At 35.7% G+C, this 17,705-nt stretch overlaps 1 protein-coding gene across 2 annotated transcripts in view; it reads left to right on the top strand.

Moving 5' to 3' along the window:
- The first annotated feature begins 26 nt into the window (after positions 1-26).
- LOC306871045 (merlin-like) overlaps positions 27-17,705 on the top strand; it is a 31,156-nt gene continuing 13,477 nt past the window's right edge. The window contains exons 1-7 of one of the 2 annotated variants that reach the window (XM_079418715.1): positions 27-452; positions 788-1,145; positions 5,602-5,727; positions 7,834-7,956; positions 12,719-12,802; positions 15,474-15,542; positions 16,791-16,873. In XM_079418715.1, coding sequence (XP_079274841.1) covers positions 1,032-1,145; positions 5,602-5,727; positions 7,834-7,956; positions 12,719-12,802; positions 15,474-15,542; positions 16,791-16,873 — 599 coding nt within the window. In that variant the 5' untranslated portion in view covers positions 27-452; positions 788-1,031. Of the gene's footprint in view, positions 1,146-5,601; positions 5,728-7,833; positions 7,957-12,718; positions 12,803-15,473; positions 15,543-16,790; positions 16,874-17,705 lie in introns of both variants that reach the window. The other variant, XM_079418716.1, reaches the window with a different exon arrangement.

Raw genomic sequence — 17,705 nt, 5'->3', positions numbered from 1 at the left:
CACGCCCATTTCTGGTGCAAAGGGCTGTACTTTGAGCTTGAAATGATCCGAATATACACATTAAAATGTATTTAAATATATTGAACATTTACTATAAAGAATACACATATTCAATATAGATTACAATCTATTTGTTTAGATAAATACATTTATTTATTTATTTATTCGAAATAGTTGATTGGAAGGTATTTATTAATTAATTAATTTATTTATTTATTTCGTACTTTGCAATGTATTATCCCTGAAAAAACGGGGTTTTAACTCTAGCTGAATGACGCGTGCTATTGCGCATGTCCTCCCGCCTCCTCGTGCACGCGCACGCGAAGTTTCAGCTGTAGTTTTGTTTGTGGGCCTGAAAGAGTCAAACCAGCAGCTGTGTTAGTGTGTCAGGTGTTTAAACGGGCGTGAATCACACACACTGCGGGAAATCAGCTGTTTTTACAGCTCGACAGGTGAGTTAGCAACCAGTTTTCAAACTGTCAGGCCAATTCCGTCAAACCTCACAACAAAAAACAATGAGGCATGAAACCGTTGATTAGCTTAAACAAGCGTATATGAGCACCTAAAATGTTGTAAAGTCGTTTAAAAGTTCCTATTTTGCTACAGCAATGTATACTTAAGTGTTACTTAATAGGTTAATGTTTGTTATCAGATATCTGTTACTTAATAGGTATTTACGCTTATAGTAGTTTAAAAGCAACTTCTTTTGTCTGTTGTTATTGTACATGTACTCAGTTAACATTACCAGCTAATAAACGTGTGCTCTTTTTCCTTTATCTTCTTACAGGCTTAATGAAGCTTTAGAGGAAGTAACTAGGGATAATTAGTTAACGCAGGTGGTTTGACAACGTCCTGCCTTTATATATGCACTTTAATCACATTTTTGTCACATTGGCCAGTAATGCTAAATTGTAGCTTTTAACCAGAGGTCAACTCTATTGTGTTTCATCATAAGCTATGCTTCAGATAGAGAGTTAGTAGACAGGTTTGTTGTTTCTAAAGAGGAGGAAGGTTTCCCATTAGCAGATATTATGGCAAGTGTCCTTGCATCAAAAATGGGTCTCAACTCCTTTCGGAGGAAACAAGCCAAAACCTTCAACGTCACAGTTGTTACAATGGATGCAGACTTGAAGTTCAGCTGTGAGGTGAGTAGCAAGTGCTTTGTTTGTAAGTGGTGAATTAACTTAAAACTGTTTCTGAATGTGTACATATCACCTATACATTATTTTATGGGAGTAAACCTGTTGTAGCCTACAACCAAACCTGCGCTGGCAGTGATCAATGCTGCTCATTAGTAACCAGAGGGCATGTAAGCTTAACTTGGAGAAGGCACCAGACTGTCTACATTTTAACGTCCCCGCTCACTGTTGTTGTGCCCTTGAGCAAGTCACTCAGCCTGACCTGTTTCTCCAGGGGAGCTGCGTCAAGACATCCCTGTCTCCTCGAGCTGCTTTAATGTTTGAACAGAGGCAGTTCAGTGGCCTTAAGGAATAGCTCCTTCAAAAAAATGGAAATTGTGTCATTGTTTATTTCCCTCATGTCATTCCGATCCTGTATTAATTTTTTTTCCACAGTTAAACACAAAATGAGTACAAGCTACAGCTTGCATGCAGCAAAAGTGGATGATGATTTATATTACCAAGCTATTAGAAAAGTCCTATAAAAGTGGTCCGTGTCTTCTTACAAAGCGATTATTTCAATTAAATAAATTTTCATTTTCAATAAGTTAACCCTGTAAAGCTTGAAATATGAAATGATAGTCATAAATATGTAAAATAAAAAATCTTAATGTTTTTTGAGTGTCATATTTTATGGCTCATATGGTATGACATAGTGAGACTACTTGCATAACGTGCTTATAAATATCAGTTGTAAGGAAATATCTCCCAATAACATGTCTTAGTAAGATCATCAAAGCTCTGTAGTTTTTATTGTGGGGGCAAAACATATATTGCAGTGCAATACAATCTTCCAATCATCAGATACACAATCCTCAAAAGCCTGATGTATCATATTTGCTACTTATTTTTTAACTTGATTTTTCTTATATCTACTTAATATTAAAATTAAATGTAAATAACAATCTGAAGGGGAATGTTATTAGAATTATACTAAAAGCCCTTTTACTTGCTAAAAGCGTATGATGGTGTACAAAAGTTTTTTTTTCAGCAAATTTTGATGATGTTGACAATTTAGAGGCCTTGGAAAGTTGTATATGAAATGATACAGTAGGCTTTATAGGGTTAAAATGTCAACAGTAGATCATACTGTTAACAATGCCAAAGTCATGGGGTTGATTCTCAGAGAATGCTTGAACTGAAAAAATGTATACCTTGAATGCAGTGTGCAAGTCGCGATGGATCATTTTATTAGGCATCTGCCTAATAATAAAAAAAAGTAAAATAAGAATCAGTTTAATATCAACAATAAACAACTTAATTTGGTTCAATTCCTCAAAAAAACCTATCACATGACTTCAGAAGGCTAGAAATGTAGTTATGGACCGCTTTTGTTGTCCTTTTTGGAGCTTGGCGGTATAAATCACTATTCACTTTTTTTTGTGTGGAAAACAGAAGCTTGGACATTCTGCCTAACATCTCCTTTTTGTTTAATATTGTAGAAAATAATTTTTCCTTAAAAATAATCCCAAAAAGCTAAAAAAACACTCATGAGTGCTTGCGGGGGAAAACTAAAACAAACATACAAATCTACAAAGCAAGCAGCATCCATGTATGGCAATAATCATCATTCCCACGTATAAAGGTGTTTTGTACAAACTGTGAATCCGGTGGGAGTTCTGCAGGCATACAGAGGACTCCTCTGTGGAGCGGCACTTCATTTGCACATAACATCCACTGAGTTTCTTGAAGGAAGATGCCCTATTTTTACACACAAACCATCTCGGGGAGTGTTTTTGAATTAAGAGAAAACAGATGGTTGTAGGAGAACGGCGTGACAGACAGGGACCATGAGTAAATGTCTCATGAGGCACGGTGGTCCCACTCCACAAGACCCTGTGTACTGCTCTGTGCCTGCCTGTCTGTTTGCCAGTCTCTCACTCTGTTTTGATCTTGCACACTCATTAACAGTATTTCCTATGGTAGTAATGAGGTTCTCAGGGATCATGATTCTAAGGTGTCTCATGTGGTTTTGGATACAATACTAAATGTATATTTAGAATTGAGGGAGCAAGGTATAGCTGTTCTGGTTGCATTTTCCTGAGATATTTTTTTTGTGATATTGATCTTGATCTCCAGAAGCAGTGTTCCAGGTTCAAGCTCTTTCTGAAATATGCAGCTTTAACTTTGTTTTAAACTTATTCTTTTGAACAAAAATGTTATTTGAGTGTATTATATTACAGGTTTTATAAACTAAGGGGTCAGTTTTTTTTGTGGTAATTGACAGCATGTAAGAGATGCAGAGTTTACGCACTAATATTTAACCTAGATATCCCTTTGCATCTGGACCATTTAAAACCATTGCATTTGATTTCAGCATCACTTTGATTATATTTTGGTGATTCTTCATATTTCCTAAGCACCACCACTTGGTGGCAGCATGGATTTGTAAAATAAAACCCATTTCTCCCTCTGCAGTCATTATGATTTTATTGCCTACCATTGAAAGCTGATAATCGCCCATCACTACAGTCATCTACAGGGCTTGCTAAACCACAATTCAAGTTATTTCCAGACGCCTTGGGTATATAGTGATAGATATTATTTCACAATGACAGAAAATGGTCCCTAAACAGTTATGAATAACATCACCAAGATTCTGAAAGTAGTGGAAAAACCATAAAGCCAGTTTTATTTATGTTAGCTCCTAAAATATTTCTTAGCATGCTGTTGAAGTGAAAATGGACCTCGGAAAGATGGTTGTTACAATGCACAGATTCCATATAGATTGTCTCTTAAAATAAAGTGTTTCATATATTTTCTTGTGCTTCAGTTTAAGCATTGTCAGGTGCAACTTATTAGAAGTACAGTGCATATTTTCTATTCAATGTTAAAAACGATTCATTGTATTTTTATTTGCACTATAGGATAAAATTTAGTTTAAGCCATCTCTGTGTGCTAAAGGTATTGCGTGTGGTATTGACCTTATCTAATCTTGTGCTGTGTAAGGAGAAAGACAGTCTTGGTGTAGCTCAGTCAATATAATCTGATTTGGGGTAATAGCCTGGGGTTCAATTGTGGATAAAGACAGGAATTTAACTTTGAGGTTTCTTTCTTTTTTTCTTGCGCTGTTATGCTGTCAAGTTTTCAGTACTTAATTTTTTTTTCTTCCTAAAAAGCCACATAAATTCTCCGCTGAATATTTAGGACAGTGAGTGAACACTTTTCTACACAGACATACCTCATTTCTCTGTAAATGTTTGCACCAGCTGACAGTCGTCCTTGAAGGCAGCCGTCAGCTTTCTAGAGGGGAAGCATCTGCATATTTAATTGGTTGGACTCTGGATGGCAGCATATTGTCATATGTTCTCATACATAAACATTAGGCAAGATGAAACCGCACTGCACCTTGAAAAGCACCTGTCCCTGTTATGCTAATACAGTTTGCGGTGTTGATGATGTTTGCAATACTCTCTGGAAGTTGTCAGTACTTATAACAGCAAGGTTATGTCCTCTGTGTCATAAAATTTAATCATTCAAAGTGACACGTGGCAAGTGTATTGCTCACAAGACAGTAGCATCTAGCTCAGCTGGGTCCAGATGATGCCTAGTACACTTGAATCTTACTAATGACAAGGCTAATCGGGCACAGATGTCTACACAAGTGAATTATTCTCACAACATGAGTTTTCTAATTGTTATTCTGCTTGTATACTTCTGCAGATTGCAAATTCTGGTTTTCGATGTTATTAAATGGACAGTGCTGGGTAGTAATTGATTACATGTAATCTAGATTACAAACTACAATTTGTAAGTAATCTACTTGATGTTGGAAAATAATTTGAACCTTGTTTTCTGGCGAATTCATCAACCAATAAAATGAATGATAAAGATGCCTTATGCAGGTGCTTTTGGTAGTAATAATGAATGTTTTGTTGCTGCTTTATTGATTCTGTTCAAGTATGCAGTATGCACAAGACAATTAAAGTGGTTTTAATGAGAAATACGCAACTTATATGCGTCCACAGTTCTTCTCCAATTGAATATGGTAATTTTTTTCCTGGCCTCCTGATAAAAGATGAACTGATATGTCTGAAAACGAGTGAATGCGCTTGCTGACAGCAGTGACTTTATAATGACGCTCAGTTTCATTTCTCTGCCTTGTGTCCACGTGGTCTTTGGAAATGAGGTTATTCAGGGACTGTCGCTGTTCATTATACTGGAGCTGTTCAGATTTGTGGTCAGTCTGAATTCGATTAGTCTGCCGCTATCCCTAGACAGTTTTTAGGTGGTTTCCTTTAAGGACTTCTTGAAGGGCTTCTTTTTATTATTTTTTTTGTCCTGGCACCAACTTGTTTCGAAAGGAAATATGGCACAGATGGGAATGGATCTTAAAATTGATTAAAATTCAGCCTATGGTTCAGAAAGCACTCCTTTAAAGCTTCATGTTACTAACCTTTTTTTTGTAATCTTTCTTGGGCAGCTGAAGTGGAAAGGAAAGGATCTGTTTGAACTTGTGTGCCGGACACTGGGACTCAGGGAGACCTGGTTTTTTGGTCTGCGTTATGACGTCAAAGACACTGTGGCATGGCTGAAAATGGACAAGAAGGTAAAATGTTCATCTTAAAATTTCTTGTTCTTCAAAATAGTGTCAGTCTGATAAATGCTTGAGCAAATTATTTGGAAACATTATTTCCCTACCATTTATAGTAGATTAGGATATAATTAAATTATAATATACTTATTTTAGGCTTTTAAATTTATTTTTTTACAGATCACATTAAATTGTATTTTGTATTGACATACATTACCTTTAAAAAAACTGAGGTCAGTAAGATGATTTTTTGTCAATAGTTTTACTCAGCTTATGCATTAAATTGATAAAAAATGACCATTAAATATATTTATACTACAAAGAAAAGCTTTGTATTTGCCAAGAATTTTAGAAAAATAATATCATGGTTTCCAGAAAAAAAATATTAAGCAGCACAGCTGTTTTCAACAATAGGGCTGCAACAAACTATTATTTTGATAATTGATTAATCTAACGATTATTAGAACGATTAATCGACTAATCGTCAATTATTTCACTGATTAATCAGTAGACTTTGATTATTCAGCTTTTGCAATTAGTTAAAATATAAAGTTATACCTATTCTAACATAAAGGTCACTTCAGCTTTAGAAAAGCATATTATGTAATTACAATTAATTGGCAACACTTTACAATAAGGTTCATTAGTTAACATTAGTTAATATGAACTAAGAATGAACAATACTTCTACTACGGAGCCCTTTATGGGACATGGTGGTGGGAAAAATTTGGGGTGGGAGGAAAAAATATTTTTCAAATATTTTGCATTCTCTCGCAAAACCAGTTGAGTTCGGACAAAATCTTCCTGTTTACTTGACAGCTTGCAGTGGTTCATACAGCTCCGTAGGTTCACAATGGAGTGGTTCATGTGCTTTCTATGCTTAATGTGGCAAAAGTTTTGCGAGGGAACGCAAAGTTTCATAAGGGAACGCAAAAGTTTTTCAAAACATTTGAAAAATATTTTTTCCCACCCCAAATGTTTCCCACCACCATGTCCCATAAAGGGCTCCGTACTTCTACAGCATTTATTCATCTTAGATAATGTTAATTTCAGCATTTACTAATGCATTTATAAAAACCACAAGCTGTGTTTGTTAACATTGGTAAATGCACTGTGAACTAACATGAACAAACAATCAACAACTGTATTTTTATTAACCAACATCAACAAATATTAATACATAAATGTAATGTATTGTTCATTCATGTTAATTAATACTTTAATGTTAACAAATGATACCTTATTGTAAAGTGTTACCAATTCATTATACAAATAGATGTATTTGGCATACAACATGAGATGACAGAGACACTCTCTCACCATTTAATTAGCTACATGAAAAAGTAACACATCTCCAAACATCTCCTTTTGTAAGACATATAGATAAGAAACAAAATAAAGGTAAGTGATAAGACGCTTTAGATAAACTATTTTATTCACAACATAATGTCTTTAAAATACCTTATAGGGTTATGACAACCAAAACAGTCCAGAGCTAGATCATGCTTTGATCTCTCTGTAAACCAAACTGTCACTTTAACGAAATAATTTTTTTTCTCTCTAATAAAAATAATTTATCATTAGCTAGCTCCACACTGAGCTGCTTTATAACAGAAAATCAAGTTGCAATTCTAACTGAAAGTGACACTGACTCTGTTTTTCATGTTTAATACAGTAAAGCTGCTTGAATTAAAGCTATCTATTGCAGAAAGTACGGACTTTACTGGAGTAACATTACTGAAAAGCAGAGCTCATGCAAACAATAAAAGACTTCTTTCAGAAACATTAAAAAATCTTAATGAGCCCAAACCTTTGAAAGGTAGTATAAAAACAGACTGTCATGAAAACCAAACTCATTACACTCTCAAATAAGTACTGTGGTTTTACCATGGTAATTATGATGATATCGAAGGCTTGATTCATGTTTTCATGGTACCTCAAAGGAGCTATAGTACTACTTTGGTACATGTCCAAAAAGGACATGGTATTACCATTTTTATCCTGTCCAAAAATGTGGTATTGTCTTGCAATTTTTTTTTTTTTTTTTAGTAAGTTATTGTCAGTGTATATAAAGCATACAAGGCACAACACAACATTTGCCATGACTTATCTTTGTAATAGGTTTTGGATCATGATATGCCCAAAGAAGAGCCCATAGTGTTTCATTTCCTGGCCAAGTTTTACCCAGAGAATGTTGAAGAAGAGCTGGTGCAAGACATAACACAGCACGTCGTCTTCCTGCAGGTGAGTCATTGGCTCAGGTGGGTTTAGCTGGACTACAGCTCAAATTAATTGGAATTTTTTGGCGTGTTGCGACTTTTATTGACAGAAAGGACAGGAAATGATGGAAAAAGAGGTGACTCAGACACACATGTCTGCATGGCTTCTGCAAATTTCCTCAAATTAACATCCGTTATTAACCCAGTACTACAGAGCAGCTTTTCATAACCGAAATCATGCTGTTTATGTTCTGTAATTTAACCATTCTTAAACAAGGACTCATTCAGTTGTCACTCACAAAATTTGCAGTGCGTATGTGGCAACTGGGTTGTCATAGTTTTGAATGTTGAATCTTGTTACATTTGAGTTTTTCACATTATCATTTAGTTTAATTTTAGTATTGACTTATTTAATATTGTTTGTTAAAATATTTATTTTAGTTTCACCCAAAAATGCTGTTGATATTTAGTGGCATTTTCATGTGTAATATACATATGTTGTATACAAGTTTCTATAGGTTTCAGGTTTTATAATACACTATATATTGAAAAATTAAAATAATTTGTATCAATTTTTTTCATTTTCAGTTAGTTACAGTCGTGAAAATCTGTTAGTTGAGGTTTAGTTTTTCCCAGTTATAATGAAACAAAGTTTTCATTTAGGTTATTTTTTGGTTTTCCTTAACAATAATAAACTGTTTGGGATTAATTCTGCTACCTTTGTTTTGCAAGCCTAATTCCTAACCCCTTCATGCTCCAAAAGCAAGAGCAGAAAATTGATGCAAAGAGAATTGATTTGATATCTGCATAGTGCTGTACATGATTAATCTAGCTGGACTGTAAGTATTGTTTGTACACAACAGCAGGTGAGGATGTGTCATTGACCCAAACTCGGAAGTCATTTCATTTCAATAGGCTCGGCAGCAGACCTGAGCTCCTGTATTTGGTTTCTAGGTGCAGTTCTGTGTGAGAGAGGTTTGTGGGCTATGCTGTCTGCGGGTTCAGCGCTCTTTCATTGTTTGGTGTGATTGTGTTCAGCCATGTGGAATCGGTGTGCTTCACATCAGGGCTCCTGTCTCTGATTCTATAAGCCCTGGAGAACACCTCCCGCCGTAATACACCTTCATGCCAAGATTCGTTCGGAGCGATCCGAAACCATTAAGCAATAACACCTTGATTATGAGCACATTATCAATAATTTCATTGAGCGAGCTGGTTGCTCGGCATGGGAGGTAAATAAGCACCTGTTTTGCATGCATTAACTTTCAGTACAGTTTTACCAACAATGTTGCGACAACATTTGTTATCTATTGCCCTTCACTTTGCAGTGCTTGTAACAATCTGGTAGATTTAATGCATTGTAAAGGGCACAAGATGAAGATATGAACATTCTCAGAGAGCGTAAGTAGCTTATCTCCACCTCGTAATGGGAGGTAGAGCCGCACCGCTTCAGAACGGCAATGCACTCTGAAAACTAATGTAATGAATTCTCAAAAAATGCTAATGAATTCTGGGAAGAGATGAGAGAACAGTGAGTCTGTACTCTCTTATAGCCTCTGCCCTCTGCTCATATGTAAGCTTGGGATAGAGCCGCGTGTTTGGATGTGCAGATCCTGTTTAAAAACGCTCGCCTGGATGGGCTCTTATCAGGAATGGCCACCCTTCCCAGACTGCGCTCTTAAAGTGCTGTCACATTTGTAAAGCAGATTGAAAAGACGACCTTAATAGCCAGAACATTTTTGACGAGTTATTGACGCATTGCATGCTACTTTTGTGACTGTTTTCAGACTGATAGTCGGGTGACGGATAAAATGATTTTTTTTTTTATATTTGAAAGAGATGATTGGGAAGCAAGTCTTAACATGGTGGTTTACCTGGAAATGAAAATTCTGTCATTATTTAGCATACAGAAAATGACTTTGCTAGAAGTTGAAGTCACCATTTAGAATATTACTTGAGTAAAATTCTTAAAGTATGTCATATTTATTGTACTTAAGTACGAAAAGTGTTTGTTTAATCTTAAACGTACTTAAGTATTGTAAGTACAAGTAAATGCAAAATGGAAAAGAAGCAAATAAATATATTTAAAAAATGTTCAGACACAGCTTGAGTAGTAAGATTGTGTTTAATTTGAACTCTTTCTTCCATTTTCTATTTTTGGGTAAGAATAAGAAGCACTTCATCCGGTACTTAGCATTTAGATGTATTTACACAATTCAATGTATCTCAGAGGGGACATGGATGCATTTAAACTGCAGTTACAGATGCATAAATGGGCCTAATGTTTTGTTTTTAACATAAAACGTTGAATCCTGATATTTGAAATAATTTAAAACATGGAAAAAGTCGAAATGTGACATTAAAACCACCAGTAGGTGGCAGCAAGTGACTGTTAATTAGTGAGTCATTGAGCTTCAACCGATTCATTCAAACGGCTGATTCATTCAGAAACTAACCTTGCCTCCCAATGTGCGTATTATACACTCTATCTGCCCTAAATAGTATTGAAAATGACTAATATCACATTATTCAATGAGTAAACCCAGTCCATTGCTCAGAGACGCAAACAGTGCTGTGATCTTTGTTTGGAACTATTTTCGATGGTAAAATTGAGCAAAAACAAGCAATGTTATGTCTAAAATGTAAGTCACTTATTGCTTCACTGAACTTGTATAAAATTATTATTAAATGTGTTATACTTATCTCTGCAGAAAAACCGTACTCTTTGTGTGATATAGATTAAGTTAACTATATTAAATTATATAAATATAAAAAGCATACAGTCTACAATTTAGAATGCCTGGAATTTTGAGTTTTAATACACTAATAAATTAACTTGCGAGCACTCTGTGTGTGATTTGGTGATATAGCCTACTTGATAATGACAGATCGCACATCATTACAACAACACTATATCGCTGAAGATATACTGTATATCGCACATCCCAGACTCGACTTGAGTGGAAAATTAAAGCATCCATGGTTGTGCGCGCACTTGTTTGCACATGAGCAAAGGTGTTTTTAGGAGTCTGACCACCTTGCAAGCGCTAGACCACCGATTCGTCAAACATGCTTTCGCTGCAGTCTGTGTTCTTTTGACGTCTGGCTATTTTTTTTTATTTTTTTTATTTTTTTGTAGAAACCTTGATTTTGTAAGATTATAAATGCCTTTCCTCTCACTTTTGATAAATTTAATGCAACCTTGCTGAATAATAGTGTGAATTTCTTAAAAAAAAAAAAAAAAAAAAAAACAAATTCTTATGACCTCAATTTTAAATGATAATCTGTTTATTATTGTAATGAATGAAGGAAGTCATGCAGACATAAAACATGTAGTTTTTGAGCAAATATTAATTTATCGATGAGTATTTAAGTGTTTTGTTGTTGTTTTTTTAATAAGTTTGACCTTGTGCTAATTGTAGCCCTGTCATTAAACTTTTTTTGGCTTCTTCTCGTTATCATTAAAAGAGATAATTTTTCTTTTTGCCAAGCAGCTAATGGTCGGCACAGTGAAAAGACGTCGCCTGTGTAACGGTTGTGCATTTAGCAACAGCTCATTTGGTAAGGCAGCGATATTTTAGTCATAATTTGGCACTCGTTCATTGTTGACTATTAAATACTTACCTTTCAGTGTGAACAAACATTTATGCATTAATAAGCTGTGTACATAAACAACCTTTTGTTTTGTTAACCACTTCTTTTGTTCATAAAGGTCAGGGGTCTATTCCTCCATCCTTTATTAATTTTCTCTTTTGATGAAGCATGAAGTCAGGAATTAATTTGATTCTTTGATTCATTCATAAGTCTATCAATTATTTGTTACAGTGCTTGCAAGGCTGCTCTGCATTGAAATTCTTTGTTTTTCCTTTTCTTTTCCACCGGTTTCTGGAATTAGTTCAGCTTGACTTGTTTAACATACAGACTCCATTCAAACCTTTTGTAGATAATACAGCCTCGAATGTGGCATTTTTATGTATACATTCAGTATTTTTTATTTTATTAACAGGTTAGCATCCATGCAACTTTTTTAACCACGTTTCTTATTTACAATAATATTTTATTTTAGCTCAGATGCTGAAATCTTAAACCTACTGAAAACTTTAACATTATTATTTTGATGGTTTGCAAGCATTGCTAGATCCAGGAAATGTAAGGAAATATCTAGATTTATTTATTCATGCATGCAGTTCAAGTCTAGATGATGGACACACAAATTCCATTGTTACAAACAGATATGCAGTGATTTCTGCCAGGCTTAGGAGTCTGCACTTGCAGTCCTTTGCCAGGTCGCCTGTTTTCTCCCTATACAGCCCCACTTGGAATTCATCTCAACCGCTCTGCAACAGTGAATGTGTAACCTGTGAGCCATCTGCTGCTTCTAGAGTTCTTAAAACTGACCCTGAAATATTCTGCCTTTGCTTTGTATTTGCAGCCATTAATGACGTCTGGGCTTTGCAGTCCATAGAGCCGGAAGGAGACAACCTCTGCCGGCTTACTAATGGATAGTTGTGACTAGGATAGCTAAAAAAGTCTCTACTATTATCTTTTGCTAGTAGTTAATAGTACCGCACTTAAATATCTGGACAAGTAACCAAAAGAATGCAGATTCAAACACTGAAGGAATGATCCTACCACCATTGTGCCCTTTAGTAAGCTCCAAGCAAATATCACTGTAATTTATCGTAATGGCATTGCATAAAATTCTTGGTAACGTATTCCCCTAAATATGTAGCAATAATAATAATGAAATACTGCTAACCTTGCTCTCCTCTTCTGATATCCCGCAGGTGAAGAAGAGTATTTTAGAGGAAGAGATATACTGTCCACCTGAGGCTTCGGTGCTGTTAGCCTCTTACGCCGTCCACGCTAAGGTCAGTGCTCTAACACACCTGTTTTTTAAACCCTTCTTTCTTTGATAGACACACAGAAAGGTGTCAGAACAAAACCTTAACCTCCTATTGATGTCCTTCAAGGTCGGCATCTATCCCATTATACTCTTCCCACAGGAAGAAGCAGATTTTATTAAGCAGGTTTCAGTTTGATTGACAGCTCAGGGGCAATAGGAACATGCAATTTATCCAAAAGCCTTGGCTAACTGCACACAGCACAGCTTTAGAAATCACACTCTGTTTCTCTCACGTCAGACACGTAGCATCACTAGATGGCTCTAAAACTGGATTGGAGTCAGCTAAAGCTTATGCTTGCTTTGTTAAAGCAATTTGTAAGCTTCACATGACAAAGCTGTTTGTTTAGCTGGTGTTTGAGCCTTGTGCTGGTCTGCTTAGGTCTTTTGATGGCTTCTCAAGTCTTTGTACAGCAGCTTTGGGAAACCCGTTACTCACAAAATCTACAAAAATTGTAGATCTAACAAAACAAAGAAAAACTTGTCAACATAGTACCAGTATTATTGATCTCTAATGATTTTTTGTATCATTTTTGTTTTCGTTTCCCAGTCTTTGACAGATATTTATAATGTTACAAAGGATTTCTGTTTCTATTAAATGCTGTTCTTTGCCACAAAATTATTAAGCAGCACAACTGTTTTCAACATTGATAATAATAAGAAAAGTTTGAGCAGCAAATTTTCTGAAGGATCATGTGGCACTGAAGACTGGAGTAATGATGCTGAAAATTCAGCTTTACCATCACAAAAATAAATGTAATTTTAAGAAATATTAAAATAACAATTAAATAATTCTATGCAGCCATAGTGAGCATAGGAGACTATTTTAAAAGCATTTTTTTATTATCTTAGCGACCGCAAGCTCTACAAAAATCAAGTACATTTACATTTAGTGTTACCGTTATATAAAATATCTTGTATTGTAATTTTTGTTCATTCTACCAAACGCTACTTGGCCCATTACTATGATTTCAATTGATGTGCAGTTACAGATATGCAATTATTTGGCTTTGAATGCAGCTTGTCCGCAAATATTTATCTGATTTTCAAATGAGAATAGTTGCATGACAGATTTCTGTCTCCATTTAAAACCACCAGGTGCAGGTTTGGAGTTATTTAAAAGGACAGGAAATTAAAGAGGAGTATGGAGAGATATAAAGAGTAAGAATCAAAAAAAGAGGCAGATATACACAAGAAAGAAAGAAAATAGAGAGGAGAGGCTGAGATGGTAGCAGATTCTCCCTTGCTGTGAAAACCTGTTCTTAATGCAGGAGCGAAGCTTTAGACAGCAACCATTCACACAGACAATTTCAAATGGGGATGCTTTCACATGCCAGTCTCCTCACAGCCGAGCAGCGTGAATCTGTCCTTAGAGCTCAAAATGACAAGCCAGCGTGACACTGATGGAGTATTACTGTCTTGCCTTTCTGATTCTGAATATCTGCTTGTTCTTCAGTTCCTTCAAGCAGTCCACAATCTATAATGATGTTTATTTTGGAATAGTGACATTCATATTCCTTGTCTTACAGGAGTATTCTGAGCTATTTTTATGTACTGCATCTGTGGTGTGGTGTTGATTACCACAGACAATTTCCTCAGTGTTTATAAACAAACAAATATATAGACAGTAAATACATTTGTCAATTTCACAGCTTCAAAAGTATAACCATAACATTTAATTAATGTGTTTGCTTCAGACTGGTGTGATATTTGTTATAGCCACTCTCTCAACTCTGACTCTGGGGGAAAAAAAAGAAAGAAAAGAAAACCTGTATATTTGTGCAGGTACCAGAATGGGACGTGGATGAACACAAAAAAATATATCTTACTGGCCTCAAAATTTTAAGAAATTAATACTTTTTTGCACAAGCGTGCATAAAATTGAAAACAGTAGTAAAGACTTTTACATTATTACAAAATATTTCTATTTCAAATTAATGCTTTTGAAATTCAGTTTCCAGAAAAAATATTGATGATAATAAACAAATCAGCATATTGGAACAATTTCAGATGAATTATGTGAGCCTGAAGACTGGAGTGATGACTGTTGAATATTCAGTTTTGCCTAATTTTAATTAATTAATACATTAATACATTTTATCGATTTAAATTTGAAAATGTGTAACATTTTTAAATGGTAATATTTTACAATATTATTAATTTTTACTGTGTTTTTGATCAAATAAATGCAGCCTTGGTGAGCATACACTTCTTTCAAAAGCATTAAACATCTTACTGACCCCAAACATTTGAATGGTAGTGTTTTTTTTTTTTAAATATCTAATTTCTCTAAGGCATTCTGCAGCATTCAAGTCCCATGGTCAATGTACAAACCAACCATTTTGCTGTTGCAACATCTGTGTAAAATGTGCAATTATCTTTCTCTCTCAGCAGCACCTTTTTTACTCTCTACTTATCTTACCCATAATGCCTCTCATAAAAACTCACAGCTGTATTTCATCTTATTTTGATTTGAAAGTGCTTTTATGTTTTACACAACAGCGTATTACTCTATTCACTTTAAGTGAGAGCAGGTGAATATAATGGCTGTTTCTTTATGACAGTGTGAGTCCATTTTTTCCCCCCTCTCTCAGTATTCATAATTGAGCTCATTTTGATTTCTCATCTTGTTTCTGCAGTATGGTGATTATGACCCTCATGTCCACAAGCCGGGCTTCCTGTCCCAAGAGGAGCTGCTACCAAAGAGAGTAAGTGTGATGTTGAGATGGGCGTCGCTCCATGCTAATTATGCTAATTATGTTCGCAGAGCTCTATAACGAGCCTGTAAGGCTTCTGCGGGCTTCCCGTAGGGCGTTAGATGTAGTGAAAGCTCTCGGCTGGAAGCATTCGCTCGCATGTCAGTAAGTACTGAGAAAGAGCGTTTGTTTACTCCACTGGCATTCAAAATCGTCTGAAGGATTTAAATAGTCCCACTTAATTAGGAAATGTCCTTCAGCGCCATTATCCATTGTGTTAACCGTTTTTAACGCTGTTTAACTCTTGGTTTGGTTAATCGTTCTGAAACTGATTTCCTTTCCACCCCTGTTATACATTTTTATTTTGCTCAGAATATTTGTGAAATCAATATATATACCAAAATAAAAACTAGCAGCAGCCGTTTAGCACCTTAGCTAAAGTGTCTCGGGAGAAGAAAAACTTTCACCAGCTCAACACTATCTGGCCCACAAATGATGCAAAGAATGTGAGCTATTTCTTAAAGGTCATTTCTGTGAGGACCATTCACTATAAGAAATGCATTGTGATTGTATGGCATGTAGAATATATTTGATCAAAAATACAGTAAAAATAATACTGTGAAATATTATTACAAATTAAAATAACTATTTATAGTTTAATAGATTTTAAAATATAATTTATTCCTGTGATGGCAAAGCTGGATTTTTACTCCAGTCTTTAATATCACACGATCCTTCATAAATTATTCTAATATATTGATTTGATGCTCAAGAAACATTCGTTATAATTAAGCTAGTATTAATGTTGGAAGCAGTTGTGCTGCTTAATATTTTCTGGAAATTCTGATGTCCTTTTCAGGAAGCTTTGAATAGCAAGTTTAAAAGAATATAATTTATTTGAAGTATTAATCATTATAATTTACAATAATAATGATTTTATTATGAATGTTATATTAGAAATGTTTTTTTACTGTCACTTGATCAATTTAAGGCATCTTTGCTGAAGAAAAGTTTCAGTTTCTTTCAAAAACGTCTTTTGACATGGTAGTGTATGTCATCCACAGTTGTTCACGTCTATTTTTTTATTTATTTATTTTTTTAGATTGAAAGCAGCTTTCATTCCAACAAACAAAATGAATACTAATGTCAAACAGAGTCTGGTGTGCACCAAGAGCTCCGTTATGAAAACCCCCCAGATGAGACAGTTAAAGACTTTATTCAAGTTGATGACTGATCTTCATGTGTCTTTCTCTTGTGCAGGTTATTAATCTGTACCAGATGACTGCAGAGATGTGGGAGGAGAGAATCACGGTCTGCTACGCTGAGCACAGGGGCAGAACCAGGTATTGTACCCTCTAGTCTCACTCTCAGACAGCTTGCCCACGTTTTTTTTCATGGACCGCATGTTGCACACAGAAATGGCAAACGCCTTCTAAAATCAGTCTTCAATCAAGTGCAACAAGCAAACTGTGCTGGATGCTTTGCATGTTGGTCAGAATCGACTGCAAAATTGAGCAGACTTTGTTAATAGTCAACAGTCAGGCTCTGCGATGCTAATAACGCATGCTGTTGCACAGGTGTGGCTTCACTCTGTGTTATGTGCACTTTGGAAAGTCAAGACACTCACAAAATGGAAAAACTGGCCTGCTTCTTTATCCAGAACCAGGCATAGCCCTGCTCAAAACGAGCCCAGATTGGTCTACTGTGATGATGAAACAGACTTTTTGCGTTGCTTCGGAGCCTATTTAGATGCATGTAGGGTGCTTTCTTATTCCACACCTTCTCCTTACATGGTATAGCACTCCGGTGTGTATTCATAAAACACACTCACAAATACACAGTCTGCACATCTTTATCTCTCTTTTTCATACATACACCCAGCTTAATTTGATATCACACCATAGCATTTATTTTTTTCTAGTGAAGTCTAGGGGAAGTCGTGGCCTAATGGTTAGAGAGTCGGACTCGTAATCGAAAGGTTGCGAGTTCGAGTCCCCGGCCGGCAGGGATTGTAGGTGGGGGGAGTGAATGTCCAGCGCTCTCTCCACCATCAATACCACGACTGAGGTGCCCTTGAGCAAGGCACCGAACCCCCAACTGCTCCCCGGGCGCTGCAGCATGGCTGCCCACTGCTCCGGGTGTGTGTGTGTGTGTGTGTGTGCATTTGTTCACTAC

Source organism: Barbus barbus (assembly GCF_936440315.1).
Source record: "Barbus barbus genome assembly, chromosome: 6".
In the NCBI taxonomy this organism is placed as follows: Eukaryota; Metazoa; Chordata; class Actinopteri; order Cypriniformes; family Cyprinidae; genus Barbus; species Barbus barbus.
The sequence above is the reverse complement of the archived record's forward strand: the minus strand, read 5'-3'. Positions and strand labels throughout refer to the sequence as shown.